The following is a 25,690-nucleotide window of genomic DNA, read 5'->3' as shown; positions in this document are numbered from 1 at the left end:
CCAATTCATCAGTTTTCTAAACACATACAAAGCTGCTGGGTGGTCATGAATGCCAAAGAGGTTTAAGAATTCATTTAAGAACCCATTTTAAATCGATTACATACCTTACCTTTGGTCAATGAACCATCTCTAGTTTATGTTTCTTTTTAAATGGATTACTAGTTTATCTGAGGAAAACATTTTAAAGAAATACTCCAGTAACAGACTGAGGTAAAGAATTCTAGGAAAAATAAACATTAAATATTCACTTGAATATTTCAAAACAGCAACCATCATATTTTTTGTGACAAAAATAAACTGCACCAAGCTATTACCATAGGCCTGCTGCTGCCCTGGGTAGCCTTGCTGCCCCGGGTACTGCTGCTGCTGGGGCGGGTACCCCTGTTGGGGAGGGGGTCCCTGGTAGGCATCTTGCTGTTGGCCATACTGTGAATTTCCTACAGGATAATTGGAGAAGAGAAAGAAGAAACTGAGAAGTTCGCTTAATTAACTTTTTTACTCTAAGATGCATAGCCAACAACACAAGAACAAAATGAAATGCCATATTGATTTTTGAAAGTTAACAAAACAAAGAAAAAACTCAAACCAAACAGAAGGATTTCGGCCAAACAAACTGCAGTTAAAGCCAATTTTGCAAGGTTGAACTGCAGCATTTTCAGCGTCTCTGCCATACGAGCATTACATTTACTGGAACATCACAGTCATAAGATCATGACTATGCTAAATAAAATAAAAAAGACAAAATTAAAGACAGCTACAAGAGCACACACTAGCTACACAAGATCAGCAAGCTGTTTCCTAAAGGCACTATACTTATATGTAAAATTATACATATGTAAACACACACAAGAAAAAAAAAATTGAATCGATGGATTTATGTTCAAATAGAAAATTTCCACTGAGGAAAAAATTATTTGTAAATGTTTTAGTCTTTTTATTGTTGTTAGAAATGGCAAGTCACGGTTATACATTTTTAAATATTTGTAAGGAAATTATTTTGATTGTTCTGGGCTCCCTGTAACTTTTAAGACAGCCAGCAACTAATATTCTACAAGAGCTTTGCATGGGTAGAAGATGTCTTATGCAAGAATTTGCATTCCTGTAGAAGGGGATATATATGTGTATGTGTGTGAAGGTATATAGATACCTCCTTCGTAGTAATGTTGTGAGGAATCCTCATAAGGCCTATCGTAGCCTTGTTCAGGATACGACGGTTGCTGATAACCGTAATCATTATGACCTACATCAATTCGACAAGAGACAGGAAGAAACGTTAATGGCCACTGAGTGAAAACCCTAAATATATTTAAACTTTCAGATAAAATTGAAAAAAAGAAAAAGAAATGGAAATACATAAAAAATAATTTCAATTGCATTAGCCAAATATTTACCAATGTGATTGTTTTCATATTGAGATAACGTGCAAATTTCTTAAAAGCAAAAAACAGTAGTTTTAGAAACATTACACTTAGTCTTAACTGATAATCCTCACCAAGAGGGGAAAAAACTTTATCTTCAATTTTTTTAAAAGAAGAGAGAATGAAAGCATTTAGGCCTTTTACATGTAAATAACTTGAATTAAATTAGAATGAACAAAGGAAACAATTATCATATTTTGTCAAACACCTGTTCTGCTGGTCGCCAATTCCACAGCATATGCTAAAACATGCAAAATATAAAAAATGTAAAAAAGCTCCATAAGTTTTTTTTCCCCTGAAAGAAACTGAAATAAATTTTTCACATTCTATTTACTTGCATAAAGTATACATATCTTATAAAGCATTTTCAGATGCAATAATATTATTGCTTAATGCTGCCATTCCTAGAAGCCTTTAGAAATTATTTCTTGAGTATCAAAAACATACACTTCAAAAACTTATACTGAGTCAAGTGCTAGGGTACACCTTTAGTTTTAAGGTTCAATAAATTTTATGACTGGACTTTAATGAAAATCAATAGTTTAGTTCTTTGAATTAAGTTGCACTGAGAACACAGGAAATAACGCTTTAGATTAGCTAAAATCTAAACTAAATTTTAAAAGAATACCTAATTAAGAAGAGGAATACAGTTATGAATAAATGTTATATTCAGTGTTCTAGGATTCTAACGTACCCAAACCACCTCATAAATATCCACATTAAGGGCTGGCAAACTATGGCCTGCAATATAAATATGGCCAGCGGCCTGTTTTTTGTAAATAAAGTTTTACTGGAACACAGGAATTCCCACTCACATTTTCTCTACCTGTTTTCATGCTATGACAAGGGTTCAGTAATTGAGACCAAGACCATATGGCCTGCAAAGACTAAAATATTTACTCTCTGGCTCTCTACTGAAAAAAGTTTGCCTACTCCTAACCTACATATTTACTGGCATAAATATCTGAATGATAAGAAAATATCCAATGCCATTTAGGAAAATTGTTGTTATAAATGGAATACTCTAGGTAAATGTCAGAAAAATTAATATACACCAATGCAAAAATGACACCAGTTAGATTTTTAAATCCCCTGATGTAATAAATGATTTACATAACCTTAAAGATCTGATATACACAAAAATAACATATCTATCTGCTTGAGTAGAAAGGTCATATTTGCAAGAATATACATTTCACATTTCAGGAAATACTCAGGACCAAAATAACAATGTCAAATTCATTTCAATTATATAAAATCCATTTTAAAAATAAAACAAAACAATTGTTCACTTTCAGCATTTACTTTCAAACTTCCTAATACATAAAATCTGACAAACTAGATTTCACTTCTTTAAAATATCCACAGTCTACAAACATACTGAAGTTTCTCATTAAAAAAAAAAATCTTAATATAATGTCTACATATGAAAGAAAAACAACAACAAAAAACTCCAACATGTTGAATAATTCAGGGCAAGAAAACGTGAGATTTAAAAAAAGACATCACTTTCCAACAAGAAATACCCATACGTATCACTATTACTAACGAATAATCATTATATGTGAAATTCTACAGATGAGTGAGTGCTCTGCCCATATTGGCAGGGCCTCTTCAGTAAAAAACCAAAGTCCTCATACCGATACAACTTTTATGCTTTATCCATTAACCAAAAAATGGCAAGCTAAATGATTTTTTAAATACAACAAATTGTATCTTACTAGTCCACACTAGCTTTGAGTCGACAGTCCCAACACTTCAGCTTTTAATTTTTAGTTTGTCCAAGTTTCTCTGCCAAAGAGTTTACCTTAAATATACCAAGGGAGCTTACTAGATAAATGAAGATTTTGACAAATCCTTTCATAACAAGATAAATCGTATTGTAATCTGAATAGCTACCTCTAATTTATCACAATTTTATATGTTTAGATTATTTTTTCCTCAACAGTGTATCAAAAAATTTTCAAACATACAGAAAACCTGAAAGTTCTGTACAGTGGAAGCCCACTTTGGTTGCGTCATTACCAAGTGCAGTACACCTTTAGTGAACGCTTTTTCACAAACCACCTTCCCACTAAAAAAAAAAAATCATTAAACTAAATAATTAAAATCTGTTTCCAAATGCTTTTCCTACCCTATCAGCTCTATACACAGCTACATCATGGATATAATTTAGCTTCCAAAATTTTTCGGATGCAAATGCTAACATATATAAAACACAGTTCTTTGAGAAATACTTAACATTGACTAAAATGATAAAACCTGGAAAAATACTCAAGAACCAGATGTTCTATGTATTTATACCATGAATAAAAGTAAACCAATGGGTGAATCTTATAGTATGTGAATTATCTCAATAAAGTGGTTATTAAAAAAGTAATTAACACTTGCTTTGGTTCAAATGAACAATTCCAAACATAAAAGGATCCTTTTATAGAAGAAGGGATTCCAGTGACAGAATGTGATTCATGATGGTACTAACATGAACTATCTAAACAAAACATACTTTGAAATGGATTATAAAACTAAAGCAATGACTGGTGCTTTTGATTATTAAAGTGTTTCCTTTTAGAAGAAACGTATTGTTAGTTTCTTCACCCTCATTAAAATATTTTGAACAGCTATCTACATTAATCTTGGGCAGGGACAGAAAATGGGAAGATTAACATTAGGAGAGATTACCATCAGGGTAATATTGCTGGTTCATGCCTTCTGGAGGACCTTGTCCACCATGACTGTATTGGTCCCCATAATAGTCTTCCTGGCCTGAGTACTGCTGTGGTGGGCCTGAAAAACCACAACCAGTCAAGAGGTAAATAATTTGTTCTCTAGGTCATCAAAGGCTTTCTTTCTAATCTGATATCATAAGAGATCACTTCTCACCTGTAGATTCCCCTCCCATGCTCTGGCATTTGAGATACATTTAACTATTCTTATACACACACAGAGATACACAAACACAGAGCAACACCACACATCACATTTCACAAAAATTGTTACGACCATACAAGCACTGTCTAACAAAACCATCTTAAAAAAAAAAATACTAACTTCTTAAAAAGAAGTTCAAACTAGTACAAAATTAATTTTCTTTTTGATATTAGAGCAGTTTGGAATAAACTAGGGTTTGTTTCTGACCATATAAGTAACTTCTCAAAATTAAAATAGTATCTTCTGCTATATATTATAGTATATAGTATATTCTGCTATATATTAGTGAGCTTTTGATATAAAATTTAATGATATAACCTTTTCCCAGAAAAGAACAGATAAAAGAAAGCTGTGTAACAGGAAGTTCCTAACCACTTCATGACCCTTTGTACCTACTATATATAGTACCTTTTAGAAAAGAATATATAATCATAAAAATCAAGAAACAAAAAGCCCTGATTTTGCCTACCTGCAAAGTTTATTAAAATAAAGACTTTGAACTACTGTTATTTATATTAAGCAGGAAATCTCCCAAATGTCATCTTACCCTGCTGAGGTGGTCTATAAGGAGGAATCTGTCTCTGACCCATCATATGATTGCCTTGGTTAACTTGACCCATCATTCCCATAGGGGGCTGCTGGCCTTGATAATGCTGCCCACCTCCCTGTGGCATATTGTATTGTTGAGAAGGAGGCTGCTGATGCATCATTGGACCTGAAAACAGACAAAACATCATGCACACAATTTTTCTGCAAATAATTTTAACACCTTAAGAGAAATGCAAAAACTTTTTGTAATATAATCCCCCAAATATATAACGTATTGTAATGAAAACTGACTTCAAGTAATAAAAACAAATCTTTCATTTGAAGTTCACATGCCAAAAACAATCTGCAAACAAGGGAAAACAACTAACCCACTGTAGTAGATTTAAAAATCTCCTGGATTTTTAAAAGTGAAGTGAATACAATATATGAACATCCTGAATGTATGTATATTTTTATTATATACTACATAATATCTAGCTACACAATCCTTCTGGGAGACATAGAATTCTTAAGCTATATAAGAAAATAAACTAAAACAAAGTAAACTTCACAAAAATCACACAGCAAATCAGTGGTCAAACCAAGGGAAAGAAATCTAATTTCTGGATACCCATTTTTCCTACCTTTTTCAATGCCCACTCATTTCATTATATAATGGTTGACAGGGAAATTACACACTTATAAATACAATTACACAGGTAGAATTTCACAAACATTAATTTTAGGACAAAACTTTAAAGGGTCTTCTTTCCCTTTTCCAACTGTAAGATTTATAAGTGAAAAAAAAAACCTTCCTGAAATCAAAGGGCTGTAGTGCTTCTTAGTAAGTTCTAACACACACAACATCAAAAATAACCAGGCAGTTGGGGCGCCTGGGTGGCTCAGTGGGTTAAGCCTCTACCTTCGGCTCAGGTCATGATCCCAGGGGCCTGGGATTGAGTCCCGCATAGGGCTCTCTGCTCAGCAGGGAGCCTGCTTCTCCTCATCTCTCTCTCTGTCTGTCTCTCTGCCTATTTGTGATCTCTCTCTCTGTCAAATAAATAAATAAAATCTTTTAAAAAAAATAAAAAATAACCAGGCAGAAAAAATGTAATAAGGCAGACTCGGATATCAGAACCACAGTTTCCAAAGCAAGCAATGCTGAAGTTGCCAAACTACCACAGCTATAGTATCACGATGGCAATGGTAAAATATACTGCATGAAATAATTGACAATGGCCATAAAGTTCTGTGTTGCCATCTAACAATGTAAAGAGCTCCTCGGAGGTTCACTGGGTCAAGTTATGGTATAGCAAACTCATCATTCTACCATTAAAACCATTACTGTCTCAGAAGTATGTATAAGTCATCCCCTAGTTTACTGCTTAAATAGCTACATATTCCTTTATAGACTTATGGACAATTTAAGCACAAAAGGAATGATTAGAGGACCAAGAAAACTTTTACAGGCAAAATTACACAGATGAGCCAATAGCTCATTGTTTATTTAAATAAAAGTTAAAACAAAACATGCTCACTTTTTAAAAAAAGATTTATCTATTTAGATGAGACAATGTATGCGCATGAGTAGGAGTTGAGGGGGGTGAGGGAAAGGGGCGGAGGGAGAAGGAGAGGGAGAAGCAAACTACCTGCTGAGCAGGAAGCCAGACAAGGGGCTGGATCCCAGGACCCCGAGATCATGACCTGAGCTGAAAGCAGGGGCTTAACTGACTGAGCCACCCAGGCGACCTTCCCTTTGCTCATCTCTTTAAACATACTAGCAGCCTACAAAAGCAGCAACATAGCAGGAAGAATTTAATTCTTCTAATTTGAAGAACTGTGTTATCTAAAGTATTTTATCAGAGCTCTTTGTCTATTTGTCTTTTCACTCTTCTACTTCATTTTTCCTTCTAATTTTACCCTAAATACAAACCTTTTAAAGGCTACTCTAGGACTTTTCTTTCAACAAGGAAAAAAACTCTTAATAGTAGGAATAAGATGGCTCAGTGGAGAATGGAAGGGAAGAGAACCTAACACTGCCAGATACACTTTCACATTTATTTCATGTAAACCTCAACTACCAGAGATATGGATCCTAATTTTCAAGTTTTTAGCTAAGGAATGCAAAGATCAAGATAATCAATTGGGAACCAGACAAAACATAGGTTTGAAACTAGTTTAACTGAAGTTTTAAAACCAGTTGAAGGGGTGTCAGAGTGACTCAGTCATGCACTGGACCTTTTTTTTTTTTCTTCTTCTTCTTTTTTTTCAGAGAAAGAGAGCACGGGAGCATAAGCAGGGGGAGCAGGAGGCAGGGGGAGAAGTAGGCTCTCCCCTGGGCATGGAGCTCCACTGGGACTTGATCCCAGGAAGCTGGGATCATGAACCGAGCCAAAGGTGGACACTTAACTGTCTGAGCCACCCAGGCATCCCTAAGTGTTGGACTCCTGATCTTAGCTCAGGTCTTGATCTCAGGAGTGGAAGATGGAGCACCTGGTTGCACCAGCACTGAGTGTGGAGGCTGGTTAAGACTCTCTCTCTCGGGGCACCTGGGTGACTCAGTGGTTTAAGCCTCTGCCTTCGGCTCAGGTCATGATCTCAGGATCCTGGGATCGAGCCCCGCTTCGGGCTCTCCGCTCAGTGGGGAGCCTGCTTCCCCCGCCCCCTCTCTGCCTGCCTCTCTGCCTACTTGTGATCTCTTGTCTATCAACTAGATAAATAAAAAATCTTTAAAAAAAAAATGTTAAAAATGTTAAAAAAGACTCTCTCTCTCCCCGGCCCTACCATCCCAAATCATACACATACATGCACAAGTGCACTCTCTCCAAATAAATTAATTTAAAAAACCAGTTTAATTGAACTTACAAGTTTTAAGGTATATTTTGTATATAATAAAGTACTGAATACTAGCATGCATAATTTATGTTTTGCCTTGATTCTCTTCTCCAACACTGATTAAAGACCTCCTGTCTTACACAAGGTTAACTATAAAACTAATGCATATAATATGCATTGGAACCAAAATTTAAAATAAAGGAGGAAGAAAGCAATAACGTAATAGTGGGGGAAAATCCGAAAGGATACAATAACAAAAAAATTCTAAGCTTTGCTCTAAAGAAGAAAAGCAATTCTAGCTTAAGCCCTAGATAGAAAAGACCATGCCACTTGTGCTTTATCTTCTGGGACTGTCAGCAGTTTCAATCCCAAAGAGCTCAATTACCACCCTTCTTTTATTCTCTGTCACTTCCCTCCCTCTGAGGATCCTCAACATCAGTCAGGATCAAACCTAAAACCACAGAGAATGGAGAAGGATAGCATTGCTAACACATGATGCTTTTCATCTTTTTCCTTGAAGTCTTACCCCTTAAAAAAAAAAAAAATTACGACTCAACTCTGATTGTTTAAGAATATTATTATTTTCCTTATGACAATGAAATATGCTATACTGGCAAATGTCTACTATCCCTTGAGACACTAACAGGAATGAGAGCCAAATCTCAAAATAAGTTCTAAATCCCAAATAAGCTAAATCCCAAACTAAGTTCTAAAAGTATGTACTACGGACGGACGGAAGACTACAAAATGAGTCCATTATAACCATTTTCATAAGCAAGAACATTCAGACATTACTGTACAGCTTAAAAGTTATTCTTCATCTTTTACATAAATCATTTTGATGCTAAGATGCACCACAAAGTGTGATGATATATACACTAAGATCCTAATGCCTTAATTGTCTACATTTTATGGAAGTGTTTTAAGAGGACATGTAACAAATGTTCATCACATTATTTCTTTCTGTTTTGAGTTTTATACCTAACAGATATTCTATGGAAATAATATCTTGTATCTTAAACATATGTAAAATATTCCCCAAATCACCATGTTTTTTATTATTGGAATTCTTTGCTCCAGTGAGATGGTTAATACTTAATTGTATCTTAAGTTACTGGTCACAAAAAGAGTATTTTGAGACTCAACTAAAAAGATAACATTAAGTTTAAATTAATCTGTGAAAAATTTAGGGTTATAGTCTTTTTTAAAAATTCTGTATACATAAATACACACATACATATTCACATCTTCAAATGCAAACCAATACACTAAAGCTCTATAAATCGTATCATTAATCTACAAATTATTTTAAATAAAGGTTAAAAATGACATCTAACAGTTAATGAGAACTTAGTATAGGCCAGGTACTAACTAAGAGCTTTCTATCTACTATTTATTCTCCCAAATCCTATGAAACAGGTAATACTAAAACTTTACAGGTAAGAAAATTTAATTTAAGGTTTATAAACATCAAGAATCTTACCTAGAGTTGCACAGCTAGTAAATGATGACAACTTTACAGTCATAATCTTAACCACTATGTGTATCTCCTCTCTGAAGTCAAATCCTACCTCTCCCATGTAATATCTTCCAGGATAACAGTTCTATGTAACATTACCTACAATATACTATCAATAATATATACATATGTGTGTGTATATATACACACACTATTATAGCGATAACAATGCTACTATACAAAAATATAGTATATAATACAAACTAACATAATATAAAAATCCTAAAATGCAAGAAATTTCATCATCCCATCTTTATCTATAAGAATTAGACTACGAAACTGCCTAATACCCTCCAAGCCTAATTTCCAATTCATATTTCACCACCTAGTCTCATTTTACTACTGTTCCTTAAAATTTTAATCTCAAACTAAAGCATCAGGCTCCCTGGTTGGTGGGAAGTCTGCTTCTCCTTTCCCCAATTCCCCTGCTTGTATTCCCTCTCTTGCTGCCTCCCTCTCTGTCAAATAAATAAATAAAATCTTTTTTAAAAAATTCATTTAAGTATTAAGAAGCAATAGAACATACTAATACCAATAGCTTTTGTTGTTGTTTCTTTAGTAACACAAACTATATTTATATATAGTTTCTTACACTAACCATTTCTTAAAGCTGTGATTTTCAGCCTTGCATGATTCTGTTCCCAGGAGACATTTTAGCCAAGTCTAGAGACATTTTTGGTGGTCACAACTGGTATGAGTGGTGATGCTACTGCCACCTAGTGGGTTCCAGGCAGATACACTGTTAAATACCGCACAAGGCTCAGGCCAGGCCCCCACAATAAATTATGCAGTTCAAAATGTCAACAGTGTTGAGTCAAGAAATCCTGGAGTCTCAAGAGCATAATTTTAAATCATAGGCATCTCTACAAATTAGTCTGAGAATGAGATTATATGTTTAGTTTTCTGGTGACTAAAAATTAGAAAAGGGATATACTGTTGCTTAATAAATTCTGAAAAATAAAAGATTGAGCACTTCCTTAGAGTGAGGCTTCTTACATAGTTTCAACTATAATGAGTAGTAAAATTAACTTAAAAACAAAGTCACTGCTAAATATCTATTGTAGCTGACCAAAAGGAACTCCAAAAGCCCAAGTAGAAAGCCATGGAGATGGGATACATTAGAACACATGGCTTAGTGTCACTATGCAAGAAAGCTGGAAGAGATTGTCCTGCCCATAATAATCCTGAGGGAATGGAAATTATATAAGCATGACTTAGAATATCTGTTAAAATTTAATTTCTAAAATTTTCCTGTAGAGATTCTGGTTTAGCAGGTATGGGATGGGGTACACAAACCTTTTTTAACAACTACCCCCAGATGATTCTGATCCACACAGTATCAGGACTACACACTGAAATAGAGTTCTAAGAGAAAGAAAAACCAATCATCCACTTTTATCATAAAAGAAGCTACATTATGGTTCATATAAAATGTTTACGTTGGAATAGGTCTACATCCCATAGGGTACTTAAGATGTTAGCTATAAAATAAATCCTAAGGGTTTGTGTTATAAATGTATCGAAACTCATCAAATGATATATTTAAGATCTACTCACTTCATTGTATGTAAATGTTACCTAAAGAAAAAAAAATTTATTTTTTTAAAGATTTTATTGATTTATTTGATAGAGATCACAAGTAGGCAGAGAGGCAGGCAGAGAGAGAGGGGGAAGGCAGGCTCCCTGCTGAGCAGAAGCCCGATGTGGGGCTCCATCCCAGAACCCCAGGATCACAACCCGAGCTGAAGGCAGAGGCTTTAACCTACTGAGCCACCCAGGTGCCCCCCAAAAAATATTTAAAAAAATAAAATTTTAAAATGTTAAGCCCTAATGACAGGCAGACTAAGGTGCTAATGGGTAAAGTATACTAATATCTACAAATTACTCTGAGATGCATTTTGAAAAATATGATGCATTGATGGATTAGTAAATGGAAAGATTTTTTTTTAATTTTTTAAAAGATTTTATTTACTTATTTGATAGAGCAAGCACACACAAGCAGGGAAAGTGGCAGGCAGAGGGAGAGAAGCAGGATCCCCTGAGCAAGAAGCCCAATGGGGGGCTCAATCACAGGACCCTGTTATCATGACCTGAGCTGAGGGCAAACTTTTAACGGACTGAACCACTCCGGTGTCCCCCAGACAGAAAACAGACAAATCCAGTAAAACACTAACTGTAGAACAAAGGTGGCAACCATACAGGTACAATCCTTCAAGTTTCCTGCATGTTTGAATTTTACATAATAAAGTATTGGGAGAAAATTTAAAAATTAATCCTAGAAGTATAAAGAATTCTCAAAACTCAACAGTAAAAAAACCAAACAATCCAACTAGAAAATGGAAAGACAAGAAGAGACATTTCACTGAAGAGGATATACAGATGGCAAATAAGCACACAAAAAGATGTTCAGCATCAGTAGCCATTAGGGAAATGCAAATTAAGACCACAGTGATTTATCACTATACATTTAGAACAGCTAAGATTAAACAAAGTATATTGACAATACCAAATGTTGACAAGGATCTGAAGAAAGCAGATCTCTCATACATTGCTGGTGAGAACGTAAAATGGTACAGAAACTTTAGTAATCTGTTTGGCCCCTCCAAACAGATTTAAAAAAAAAAAAGCTTTAAACAAAAAAAGCATCATAATGAAATTGAGTTTATAATCTATTGAAGAAATTCATCTGAATTTTGTCCCCTAAGCCCAAAAGGTTTTTGTAAAACTGATGATCATCTGTTTTATCTGACAGTAACTGACAGTTTTCTTTGGCTCATTCCTGGAATGACAGTTGACAGATGACAAAGCATAGAGAAGAATGCTAGTTTTCTAATTTGTTATGGCATGAGGAAATCTAGCTAATGTATCAGTCAACAAATAGGACAGATACAGTAAGGGAACAAGACACAGTTCCTGACTTCATAGAACTTAGAGTCTAGGGAAAAATAATTAAATGGGTATTATAAATAATTATGTAATTACAAGTACTCAAACCTCTGCTACAAAGACCCTAAGTACTGCCTACTTACTATACTTAAGGACTGCAGTTTGTCTGCGGAGTAACTTAAAACTTACAGAGTAAGATTGGAAGTGATTTTTATTTTAGACTTTATTCTTTTCAGTATTTTCCAGGTATTTCATATTAATTATTAGTTATTTTTATAACCAGAAAACTGTCATCATTGGGGAAGGTAAACCTTGAAAAATTCATCTAATATGGCAATGATCAAATTATAATCAAAATATCTAACCTGAACTGTAACATAATGACTGTGTAAACCTAAAACTGTAACTAAAAGAAACCTGCAATATTAGCAATATTACATAGATTTGGCAACTTTAACAGTGAAGAGAAAGGAGTATACACACAATTCTCAGATATTCAAATCCACTAGAAACCAAGCATGATATTTCCATGGAATGTAATATTTGAAATAATTTCTTCATTTGTAAATTTTCTGGGCTATATTTAAAAGGCGAAAAATAGTATTATAGTGTTTTTTTCATATTGAAGTTTTACTGTATTGATTAAATTAGAACTCCTGAACCTGAGTGGGGGCTTTGGATCATGCCCAGAAGGACTACACATTAGAGACTAAGATTAGTAACTTGGACAATCAATCAGATCTCCATAATGGAGTGCCAATGTAAAGGCTGAATACTGAGGCTCAAGTGAACTTCCCTGGCTGATCATCACACGCTGGGACCAGGAGAGCATCCTGACTCCCATGAAGAGACATACCACTTCTGGTACCTCTTCTGGACTTTTCTCTGTGCACTTCTTCCCTTAGTTGATGTATCCTTTCACTGTAATAAATCATAACTGTGAGTATAACAGTTTTCCGTGAGTTCTGTGAGCCTTTCCAATAAATTACTGACCCTGAGGGCGCTTTTGGGAACCTTAGAACTTGCAATTGGTGTCAGAAGTGAGGCCAATCTTAGGAACCATTCCCTGCAACTTTGCAGTTGGCTGAATTCTCGGAGCTAGCATTTTTTTCGACAGCTTGGCCAACTGTCATTTTCCTTTCTAAATATGGATCAGATTCCAGCATTTTATCCTTTGTACTTTCAATGTTATGAAACGTCTCCAAGAATTTCCATATGAAGTATTTTGCTGGTCTTTCTCTGGGACATCTTCATTCTTTTCATCACAACCAGTTTTCTCATGATATGTCAGTGAGTTCACCTTCACTAAGCACCTGCAGAGCACATCTAGGGTCTCTCAAACGGCAGCAGTATCAACATCCCCCTGTCAGCAATTTCTTCTCTAACTCTATTTACAAAGGATTTGGATTTTATTTCCAGCAGTATTACTTCTCATTTCCCTGCTACACTTTTATCTTTTGTAAAGTATCACATAGGTTTATAAGTGGGAGCCAAGGAAGCAACACAATTACGTACTCTGCCCTGTGTGCATAAATGATCGATACACAGTGGCCAATCACTGACAATATCTAAAAGTGACATGAATAGTCACTGATGACGACAATCATCTGTTATTCATGCAGTGACTCGTAAACTGAAGAGAGAGAAGCTAAGTTTGTACTTCACGTAAGGACTCACAGTTCATATACCATAACCAAATTTCATAAAATTTGTACCATATCCTTAGGGAAACGGTGTCATTTAGATAAACTGTGGTAACTGAAATTCATGCATACCAAGACTATACAAATGAGGCCTGCCTATATTACCATGGGATGTGTCTTCTTACCCATGGAATGAAGATAGTAAGAGTACTCCTACTCAAAGATGTTGTGAGGATTAAACGAAAGACAACACACACTTTATCACAGTACCTGGCACTCACTAAATATTAATTCATATTTCTGATAAGCACCCTCAACAACAACAAGTATTAATACTTGTGTTATACTTGTAATATGATTGTGTTAACCAAAATCAAATCAGTTCCTTTACTGTAAGACTTTTAAGGTATTTTAATACACCAGTAAGCATGCTGAGTCCTCCGAAGTATTTTATCAATAATTATTATGTTAAGTCTATCTGGACCATAATTTAACAAATGTTGAATGAAAGGCCTGACATAATTAATAACAAACTATCCTCTTCCACGGAAATAACGTTACCATTTTAGAATCCTACTAGTAGAATGAGCTATTCTATAAAGTTAAATTCCTATTCTCCTATAACTTAAAAATGTTTTCACATATATGAAATAAAGGACAGCCTTAATCCAAAAGAACTCCTTCAAATTTATAATAAACAAACCACAGAAAACAGAACACAAACAAGCAATTCACAGGAAAAAATGCAAATGACTAATGCTATGGTCTGAATATCTGTGTCTCTCAGACATTTTAAGTATTTATATATAAATATAAATATATATATATATATATATATATTTTTTTTTTTTTTTTTTTTTTTGTAAGAGAGAGAGAGTAAGCACAGGCAGACAGAGTGGAAGGCAGAGTCAGAAGGAGAAGCAGGCTCCCTGCGGAGCAAGGAGCCCGATGTGGGACTTGATCCCAGGATGCTGGGATCATGACCTGAGCCGAAGGCACCTGCTTAACCAACTGAGCCACCCAGGCGTCCCAAGTATTTATATATTTTACTAGCAATTTCATTTCCAAAATTTATTCTACAAGATTCTTGTGTAAGTACTCCAATATATATACAAAAATGTTTGTCCCACAGCTATATACAAAAGAATTAAACTTGATCATTCTCTTATAACACACACAAAGACAAACTCAAAATGGATCAAAGACCTCAATGTGAGACAGGAATCCATCAGAATCCTAGAGGAGAATACAGGCAATAACCTCTTCGACATCAGCCATAGCAACTTCTTTCAAGACATGTCTCCAAGGCAAGGGAAACAAAAGCAAAAACGAACTTTGGGACTTCACAAAGATAAAAAGCTTCTGCACAGCAAAGGAAACAGTCAACAAAACCAAGAGGCAACCCTCAGAATGGGAGAAGATATTTGCAAATGACACCACAGATAAAGGGCTGGTATTCAAGATCGAAAAAGAACTTCTCAAACTGAATAACCCAAAAACAAATAATCAAGTCAAAAAATGGGCAGAACTTGTGAACACTTTTCAAAAGAGACATACAAATGGCTAAAAGAAACATAGAAAACTGTTCACTATCATTAGCCATCAGGGAAATGCAAATCAAAACCACACTGAGATACCACCTTACAACAGTTAGAACGTCAAAAATTGACAAGGCAAGAAATAAGAAGGGTTGAAGAGGTTGTGGAGAAAGGAGAACCCTCCTACACCTTTGGGAATGGAAGTTGGTGCAGCCACTTTGGAAAACAGTGTGGAGGTTCCTCCAAAAAATTAAAAACAGAGCTACCGTATGACCCAGCAATTGCTCCTACTGGGTATTTTCCACAGATGTAGTGGAAAAAATATGTATTTCCACTACAGATGTAGTAAAAAGAAAGGGCCACATGCACTCCAATTTTCATAGCAGCAATGTCCACAATAGCCAAACTATATAAAAAGCCAAGGTGCCTTTCAACAGATGAATGAGTAAGGAAGATGTGGTCCATATACACAATGGAATACTAGTCAGCCATCTGAAATGATGAATACCCAATTTTCCCATCAACAAGGATGGGACTGGAGGAGATTATGCTGAGTGAAATAAGTCAAGCAGAAAAAGTCAATTATCATATGGGTTCACTTATTTGTGGAACATAAGGAATAACTTCGAAAACATTAGGAGAAGGAAGGAAAAAATGAAGGGGATGGTTATGGAACACTGGGTGGTATACACAAACAATGAATCATGGAGCACTACATCAAAAACAAAAGATCAGGGGAGGAGTCAAGATGGCGGAGAAGTAGCAGGCTGAGACTACTTCAGCTAGCAGGAGATCAGCTAGATAGCTTATCTAAAGATTGCAAACACCTGCATATCCATCGACAGATCGAAGAGAAGAACAGCAATTCTAGAAACAGAAAAACAACCACTTTCTGAAAGGTAGGACTGGCGGAGAAGTGAATCCAAAGCGACGGGAATATAGACCCCAGGGGGAGGGGCCGGCTCCCGGCAAGGGGCGGAGCAACGGAGCACAAAATCAGGACTTTTAAAAGTCTGTTCCGCTGAGGGACATCGCTGCAGAGCCTAAACTGGGGCAAAGCCCACACGGGGTCAGCGTGGCCTCAGGTCCTGCAGGGTCACAGAAGGATCGGGGGTGTCTGAGTGTCGCAGAGCTTGCGGGTATTGGAACGGGAAAACCGGCTACAGAGAAAGAGCCGACAGTGAGATCACAGCTCGGAGTTACTTTGAACGGGTCGCAGGCTCGGTGAGCTCAAGCGCGGCCAGAGGTCAGGCATACAGGAGTAACTGGGCGCTGTTCTCTGAGGGCGCACTGAGGAGTGGGGCCCCGGGCTCTCGGCCCGGCCGGAGACCAGGGGGCCGCCATTTGTATTCCCATCCTCCGGAACTCTACAGAAAGCGCTCAGGGAACAAAAGCTCCTGAAAGCAAACCCGAGGGGATTACTCAGCCCCTGGTAAGGGCGGTGCAATTCCACCTGGGGCAAAGACACTTGAGAATCACTACGCCAGGCTCCTCCCCCAGAAGATCAATAAGAAATCCAGCCAAGACCAAGTTCACCTACCAAAAAGTGCGGTTTCAATACCAAGGAGAACAGCAGAATTCCAGAGGAGGAGAAAGCAAAGCACAGAACTCATGGCTTTCTCCCTGTGATTTTTTAGTCTTGCAGTTAATTTAATTTTTTTCTTTTTCTTTTTTTTTTCTATTCTTCTGCTAATTTTTTTTAACTTTTACCCTATTCTTTTTTAACGTTTTTTAAACTAGTTTATCTAATATAAATATTTATTCATTTTTATACTTTTCTTTATTTGTTTTCTTTTTCTAATTCTTTTTTTTTTCTTTTTTTCTATTTGAACCTCTTTTTATCCCCTTTCTCCCCACTCATGATTTGGGATCTCTTCTGATTTGGTTAAAGCATATTTTCCTGGGGTTGTTGCCGCCCTTTTAGTATTTTACTTGCACCTTCATATACTCTTATCTGGACAAAATGACAAGGTGGAAAAATTCACCACCAAAAAAAGAACAAGAGGCAGTACCGAAGGCTAGGGACCTAATCAATACAGACATTGGTAATATGTCAGATCTAGAGTTCAGAATGACAATTTTCAAGGTTCTAGCCAGGCTCGAAAAAGGCATGGAAGATATTAGAGAAACCCTCTCGAGAGATATAAAAGCCCTTTCTGGAGAAATAAAAGAACTAAAATCTAACCAAGTTGAAATCAAAAAAGCTATTAATGAGGTTCAATAAAAACTGGAGGCTCTCACTGCAAGAATAAATGAGGCAAAAGAAAGAATTAGCGATATAGAAGACCAAATGACAGAGAATAAAGAAGCTGAGCAAAAAAGGGACAAACAGCTACTGGACCACGAGGGGAGAATTCGAGAGATAAGTGACACCATAAGACGAAACAACATTAGAATAATTGGGATTCCAGAAGAAGAAGAAAGAGAGAGGGGAGCAGAAGGTATACTGGAGAGAATTATTGGGGAGAATTTCCCCAATATGGCAAAGGGAACAAGCATCAAAATTCAGGAGGTTCAGAGGACGCCCCTCAAAATCAATAAGAATAGGCCCTCACCCCGCCACCTAATAGTAAAATTTACAAGTCTTAGTGACAAAGAGAAAATCCTGAAAGCAGCCCGGGAAAAGAAGTCTGTAACATACAATGGTAAAAATATTAGATTGGCAGCTGACTTATCCACAGAGACCTGGCAGGCCAGAAAGAGCTGGCATGATATTTTCAGAGCACGAAATGAGGAAAACTTGCAGCCAAGAATACTATATCCAGCTAGGCTATCATTGAAAATAGAAGGAGAGATTAAAAGCTTCCAGGACAAACAACAACTGAAAGAATTTGCAAACACCAAACCAGCTCTACAGGAAATATTGAAAGGGGTCCTCTAAGGAAAAAAAGAGCCTACAAGTGGTAGATCAGAAAGGAACAGAGACAATATACAGTAACAGTCACCTTACAGGCAATCAATGGCACTAAATTCATATCTCTCAATAGTTACCCTGAATGTTAATGGGCTAAATGCCCCAATCAAAAGACACAGGGTATCAGAATGGATAAAGAAACAAAACCCATCTATATGTTGCCTCCAAGAAACTCATTTTAAGCCCAAAGACACCTCCAGATTTAAAGTGAGGGGATGGAAAAGAATTTACCATGCTAATGGACATCAGAAGACAGCAGGAGTGGCAATCCTTATATCATATCAATTAGATTTTAAGCCAAAGACTATAATAAGAGATGAAGAAGGACACTATATCATACTCAAAGGGTGTGTCAAACAAGAAGATCTAACAATTTTAAATATCTATGCCCGCAACGTGGGAGCAGCTAACTATATAAACCAATTAATAACAAAATCAAAGAAACACATCAACAATAATACAATAATAGTAGGGGACTTTAACACTACCCTCACTGAAATGGACAGATCATTCAAGCAAAAGATCAACAAGGAAATAAAGGCCTTAAATGACACACTGGACCAGATGGACATCACAGATATATTCAGAACATTTCATCCCAAAGCAACAGAATACACATTCTTCTCTAGTGCACATGGAACATTCTCCAGAATAGATCACATCCTCGGTCCTAAAGCAGGACTCAACCTGTACCAAAAGACTGGGATCATTCCCTGCATATTTTCAGACCACAATGCTCTGAAGCTAGAACTCAATCACAAGAAGAAGTTTGGAAAGAACCCAAATACATGGAGACTAAACAGCATCCTTCTAAAGAATGAATGGGTCAACCGGGAAATTAAAGAATTGAAAAAAATCATGGAAACAAATGATAATGAAAATACAACAGTTCAAAATCCGTGGGACACAACAAAGGCAGTCCTGAGAGGAAAATATATAGCGGTACAAGCCTTTCTCAAGAAACAAGAAAGGTCTCAGGTACACAACCTAACCCTACACCTAAAGGAGCTGGAGAAAGAACAAGAAAGAAACCCTAAGCCCAGCAGAAGAGAAATCATAAAGATCAGAGCAGAAATCAATGAAATAGAAACCAAAAAAACAATAGAACAAATCAACGAAACTAGGAGTTGGTTCTTTGAAAGAATTAATAAAATTGATAAACCCCTGGCCAGACTTACCAAAAAGAAAAGAGAAAGGACCCAAATAAATAAAATCATGAATGAAAGAGGAGAGATCACAACTAACACCAAAGAAATACAAACTATTATAAGAACATACTATGAGCAACTCTATGCCAACAAATTTGACAATCTGGAAGAAATGGATGCATTCCTAGAAACATATAAACTACCACAACTGAACCAGGAAGAAATAGAAAGCCTGAACAGACCCATAACCGGTAAGGAGATTGAAACAGTCATTAAAAATCTCCAAACAAACAAAAGCGCAGGGCCAGACGGCTTCCCGGGGGAATTCTACCAAACATTTAAAGAAGAACTAACCCTAACCCTAACCCGAATGCTTATAGCAGCAATGTCCACAATAGCCAAACTATGGAAAGAACCTAGATGTCCATCAACAGATAAATGGATCAAGAAGATGTGGTATATATACACAATGGAATACTATGCAGCCATCAAAAGAAATGAAATCTTGCCATTTGCGACAACATGGATGGAACTAGAGCGTATCATGCTTAGTGAAATAAGTCAAGCAGAGAAAGACAACTATCATATGATCTCCCTGATATGAGGAAGTGGTGATGCAACATGGGGGCTTAAGTGGGTAGGAGAAGAATCAATGAAACAAGATGGGATTGGGAGGGAGACAAACCATAAGTGACTCTTAATCTCACAAAACAAACTGAGGGTTGCTTGGGGGAGGGGGGTTGGGAGAAGGGGGGTGAGGATATGGACATTGGGGAGGGTATGTGCTATGGTGAGTGCTGTGAAGTGTGTAAACCTGGTGATTCACAGACCTGTAACCCTGGGGATAAAAATATATGTTTATAAAAAATAAAAAATAAAAATTAATTAATTAATTAATTAAAAAAAAAAAAAACAACTAAAGATACTGTATGGGGAAAAACACAACATAAAAAAAAGTCTGTCCCAGAAGTAGTTGTATTAATAAAAGACTAGAAGCATTATCAAAAGGGGATATATATATATAGTTTTGTTAAATAAATTATGCTAGATCCATATAATGAAGGCTATTTTTAAAATGAGGTAGATCCATTAATATTGAAAACAAAGAGGCACAAGGAAATACACTACTACAACATACATACACAAGTAAGTGGTCGGCTTTTCTCAAGCACATCTACTTGGTACAGCTACTACCAGACAATAATCCAATCTGCCCTTGGCTCAGGTCATGATCCCAGGGTCCTGGAATCCAGCCCCGCATTGGGCTCTCTGCTCCGCAGGGAGCCTGCTTCCCCGCCACCCCCCCTCAATACCCGCCTGCCTCTCTGCTTACTTGTGATCTCTCACTCTCTCTGTCAAATAAATAAATGAAATCTTACAAAAAAAAATTCACTGTATAATAAGATGATAAATGTAACACTCCTGGCTATGATGATATATACTTGTTGCCCTTCATATTTTTTTGCCCTCCATATTTACATAATAAATGTACTGAAAGAAAAAGTTCCCTTATCAAGCCTCCAGATCAGACCATTATCGTTTGCAACGTATTACCTAAATGAATCAGGACTTTCTTAATACTACTCAAATAAAACTAAAACCAGAAACAAAGTTGATGTGCTTAAAAGAGAACAAATGACAAACTATCTCAAACTTTGTTATTTAAAAAAGCGTTTTTTATTCTGACCAAATAATTTCATATGAATTATGCAAACAATTACTGAATTAGGGTTTTAAGCTGCATCGTTTCACTTAACCTTACTTAATTATTAAGTAATTTACTCAAAGGTCTCACATACAATAATCTACAGGGCCAAGATCTAGAACCAAGTCTGAAGAATTATACACATTGAACTTGTGAAATACATGTTTTAACACAAATACAGTAATTTGTGAAAACTCCTTATGTTTGAATATGTAATTAGTAAAATGTTATTAAATGAGTAAAGCTATAATCTTTAATGCCTAGGAATAAAAAATAGGCTTATTCTATCAAATGTGAATATTGGTCATTTTCAGAAAGCCTTGCTATTTTAATCTGACTTTTAATACTCTAATGAATATTCTGTTATTTATTAAAGAAATATATTAAGTTACAAACTCTGTCTTTCCAGATTACTACATGATATTTGAGTTTAATTCCTATTCACTGAAGAAACATATTTTTGTATGCTTACCATCAGACATTGTTTTAGGCACTAGAACAAAAGTGTGAACAGTAAACTTCCTCCTTTTTGGGGGGGGGGTAATTCTAATGAATTCAAGTATTTGAATTCTAGTGAAGTTTATACTGTACATAGGAGTAAGCAGATCCAATTATGTAAGACAATGGTGATTCATTTTTAATAGCCCTGAAGTTTTACCTAAATAACAGGAAAGCGTATGTTGGATTGACCATTTACAAGATTTTGCCAGCAGTATAAAAAATAAGTTAAAAACTTCCTAAACTGGGGTGCCTGGGTGGCTAGTGGGTTAAGCCGCTGCCTTTGGCTCAGGTAATGATCTCAGAGTCCTGGGATCGAGTCCCGCATCGGGCTCTCTGCTCAGCAGAGCGCCTGCTTCCCTCTCTCTCTCTCTCTGCCTGCCTCTCCATCTACTTGTGATTTCTCTCTGTCAAAGAAATAAATAAAATCTTTAAAAAAAAAATAAATTAAATAAATAAATAAATAAATAATATTTCTATCTTCTCAAGTCATAGATACATATAAACCAACAAATCAACTAGAAGTGGGCACCAATTACAATACCATTGTCATATATGCATTTTTTAAGCTCAAAAAAAAGTGACTGTTGAAATTTTTTTAAATGATCATGAACACAGTAATATATAATTAAAAAATTTAAGGGGTCAACTTTTTGTGCAGCTTTTGAAAAGATATATTTTGTGTGGTAGGTCTGCAAGTTTTTGTTATAATAGTCTTTACACAGATTTGGTTTAATTTTTCAGTAAAACTCAAAAGCTAAAAACAACTTTTAAAGAATTATAAAGCTCAAAAGAGTCCACAATTTCATTCCTAGAAATGATACTTGTATTTTTTTTTTTAAGATTTTTTATAATTTATTTATTTGACAGACAGAGATCACAAGCAGGCAGAGAGGCAGGCAGAGAGAGAGGAAGGGAAGCAGGCTCTCTGCTGAGCAGATAGCCTGATGCGGGGGTCAGTCCCAGGACCCAGGGATCATGACCTGAGCCGAAGGCAGAGGCTTTAACCCACTGAGCCACCCAGGCGCCCCCATACTTGTATTTTAATACTAGTATACAATGTGCCGTATTATATTAGAGCTAACAGTATAAATTAACAAACTATTTCTTTTTGCTCTCTGAAACAATCAAAATGATAAATTATAAATGTATATCTATCCTTTGGATTAATTTCAATCAGACTCCTAAATTACAATGACAAGATTTTTCAATTATAATTTTATAAAATTAAATTTACAAAATTACAATTTTCCATTTCAAATTACAATGACAAATTACTCTTTCCCCCTTAATTTCATTTGCAAAGCTGAGAGAGAAAAAAGGGAACAGGGAGAGGGTAAAAAGAAAGCCACTTTAAAACTTTCTTTCATATTGTAGAATAAATGCAGTGTTTTGTTTAAAAAACTACTACCACATCATCAGTTAAAGCTCCCAAATACGTTAAATAGTTAGTAACTATTAATAATTAAATAATTGCCTTTTAATCATTCCTTTTTAAAACAAAATTAAAATTCTCTGGATTACTTTTTTTCTATTTTTCCTGTCACTTGACAGAAGTTTAGTGTAAGAAATCCCACAAATATTTCTTTTCCTTGACTAATTAACCCCTTTATTAAAAAATCGTAAGTAGCTTTAACAATTTTTCTAGTATCTCTTGATATAGAGATATGTACTTAGAAATATAGCCAAAATATTTCAATAGCCAAATATTTCAATACTTTGATTTTAACTCAAAGAATAGCTAGTAATATCTCAACAAACATTAAGAAAAACTTTCGAAAGGCAAAATGTTTCTGTTCATAGAATTTGAGTGTTTCCTAAGCATTTCTCAAGGAGGACTATTTAAAGCGTGGTCTCCTCTGGTTTACTTCCACCTATCTATCAAAACAGAAGATTCTGTTTATTTTATTTTGGGGGAGAGGGGCAGAGAGAGAGAGAGAGAGACAGAGAGAGGATCTTAAGGAGACTCCCTTCTGAGCACAGAGCCTAAGAACAGAAAACTTTTAATGTAAAACATGACCTTATTTTTAAAGCTATCTAAGAAAATATTTTTCTAAGATTTATTTTATTTATCTGTGAGCGAGAAAGCACGCATAAAGGTTTGAAGCAGAGAGAAATGCGAGCAGACTCTGTGCTAAGGGCCGAGTCCAGTAGGGGAAGAGGGGGGAATGCCTGGATCTTACAACCCTGATATCAGACCTGAGCTGAAACCAAGAGTCAGAGGCTTTTTAAAAAGCTCAACAAACTGGGCTATTCAGGTGCCCCCAAGAGAATGTTTTACATGAAGTGACTATTAAAACTTTAAATAAAATTCATATTAAAAAAATTTTTTTTTCATCCAATAGATATTATATAATTAACCTATCTTTACAAGGAACTCATAGGATTAAACAGTAAGTACTGCTACAACCTCATAAAACTTTCTTTTTTGGCAACTAATTTTCTTTGGTGTTCTTTATATATGAAATACTGAAATTTAACTGCAAAGCTCATTTGTCCTGAAGAGATTTTTTAAATACTGAAAAGTTCCCCACTGATTTCCATCCTCTTCTTTCTTGAAAATAACTTGTTTCTTTAAATCAGAACCCTATACAGAAAATAGTTTATATGGAAAATGACTATTAAAAAATTCAGATTATGTAAACAAAGCAGAAAGTGCTATATTATAGTAAAAGGAAAAATTGTACATTATAAATAAAAAATGTGATATTTTTTAAAACAGTAAGTTTAGAATAAAATATTCCTATAAACAACCTCAGTTCCTTTCTCCAAAAAATTACTATTTTCTACATACACATTGCCATAGGCATAATTTTTGGTTCTTCAAATCTTATGATGTCATATGGACCCATTCTACAGCAACATGCATTCCTGTGCACACCCTACTGTCCATGATAGTTTCGAACTAGTGTACCCTCATTACTGTAGTTGCTGTGAGAATTATTACCAATTTTCTTGCTATCTCTCCTTTTAACCAAACTCTATAAAGAAATATCTGGACTCCCTTCTGACCTGGCACTGACTGGATCTTGCTGTTATTTTGAAACTTTAATTGCCCTAATTAAAAAAAAAAAAAATCTATCATGGGTACTAAACAACTCTGAGGGAAAAAAATGGAGCAAGCACCAGTTTTGTGAATCTACATTGACAATTTTCTACTGTCTCTTTGTTTTCAGTGCATTTCATCAAAATTACAAAAAACTCTGTATTACTCTTTTTAAGCATTAGAAAATAGGATTTTATCAAAAATAATTATCAACAGATTAACCTTAACTACCTTTATCTGGGTGCACTTTAGTTGTTTTTCAAAATCAAAATCTAGAAAATTTTGTTGCATTAACCTCACATTTTGTAATGAAATAGCTTTAGGCTGGCAATATGCCAACTGTTTTAAAGGACAATTAGCAGAACAGAGCGCCACTTACTGGTTTTTAGTTATTATTCACAAGAATACTTAAAGAAGAAACATGACAATAATTTCATTCTCTGAGATTGGTAATAAACTTTAATAGACTTCACCCCATTCTAAGAATAGAAGAATACAGCAGCATCTCCACTGAACACTCTAAAAAACAAATTATGTTAAAATAACCTCTTAATGCTGAAATATAACATCAGAAAATTCATAAAAATCAAGGGAAATTCATAAAAATTAATATATCCTTTATAAGTAAAATAAACCATAGAGTAAAGGTTTTTTAAGGAGTTGAACTTGCAAAGATGAAATTATTATTTTCTCAACTTCCTTGCTCTAAACCAAATGTTTGTTTATTCATTTATTAGCTTAAAAATTTTTCTTAAAAAACACCCAAGAATCTTAAACGGTCCAAAAGACATAAAGATAAATAAGCTTTAAGAGCTTAATTAAGCAAACTTCTAAATGTAAAAATAAAAAATTATTTTAAGCTAGTTTCAAACTCAATGTTCCTTTTTTATGGATATGATTATGGCTCGCTCAAACTTCTATTTTCATGAATCAGCTACCAACTTGAAAAAAAAATTTTTCTTTTCAAAGACTAACACAGCATTCCAGTCAAAAATGACATCAGGGGTTGGAGCACCTGGGTGGCTCAGTTGGTTCAATGTCTGCCTTTGGCTCAGGTCAGGATCTCAGGGTCCTGAGATGA

At 35.3% G+C, this 25,690-nt stretch overlaps 1 protein-coding gene across 8 annotated transcripts in view; it reads right to left on the bottom strand.

The window, feature by feature from the left end:
- The window catches only part of SS18 (SS18 subunit of BAF chromatin remodeling complex), a 95,958-nt gene that overhangs the window by 21,229 nt on the left and 49,039 nt on the right, over positions 1 to 25,690 (bottom strand). For 4 of the 8 annotated variants that reach the window (XR_014302742.1, XM_082698897.1, XM_082698896.1 and 1 more), the window contains 4 exons: positions 4,897 to 5,064; positions 4,101 to 4,205; positions 1,148 to 1,240; positions 315 to 437 (listed from right to left, as the gene is read on the bottom strand). Coding sequence is in view for 6 of the 8 variants with exons in the window: in XM_082698897.1 (XP_082555023.1) it covers positions 315 to 437; positions 1,148 to 1,240; positions 4,101 to 4,205; positions 4,897 to 5,064 (489 nt within the window). In the remaining 2 variants the exon portion in view is untranslated. The remainder of the gene's footprint in view (positions 1 to 314; positions 438 to 1,147; positions 1,241 to 4,100; positions 4,206 to 4,896; positions 5,065 to 25,690) is intronic. The other 4 variants (XR_014302743.1, XM_082698899.1, XM_082698901.1 and 1 more) reach the window with 1 other exon arrangement.

Source organism: Mustela nivalis, assembly GCF_964662115.1.
Source record: "Mustela nivalis genome assembly, chromosome: 14".
NCBI classification, from domain to species: Eukaryota; Metazoa; Chordata; class Mammalia; order Carnivora; family Mustelidae; genus Mustela; species Mustela nivalis.
The sequence above is the reverse complement of the archived record's forward strand: the minus strand, read 5'-3'. Positions and strand labels throughout refer to the sequence as shown.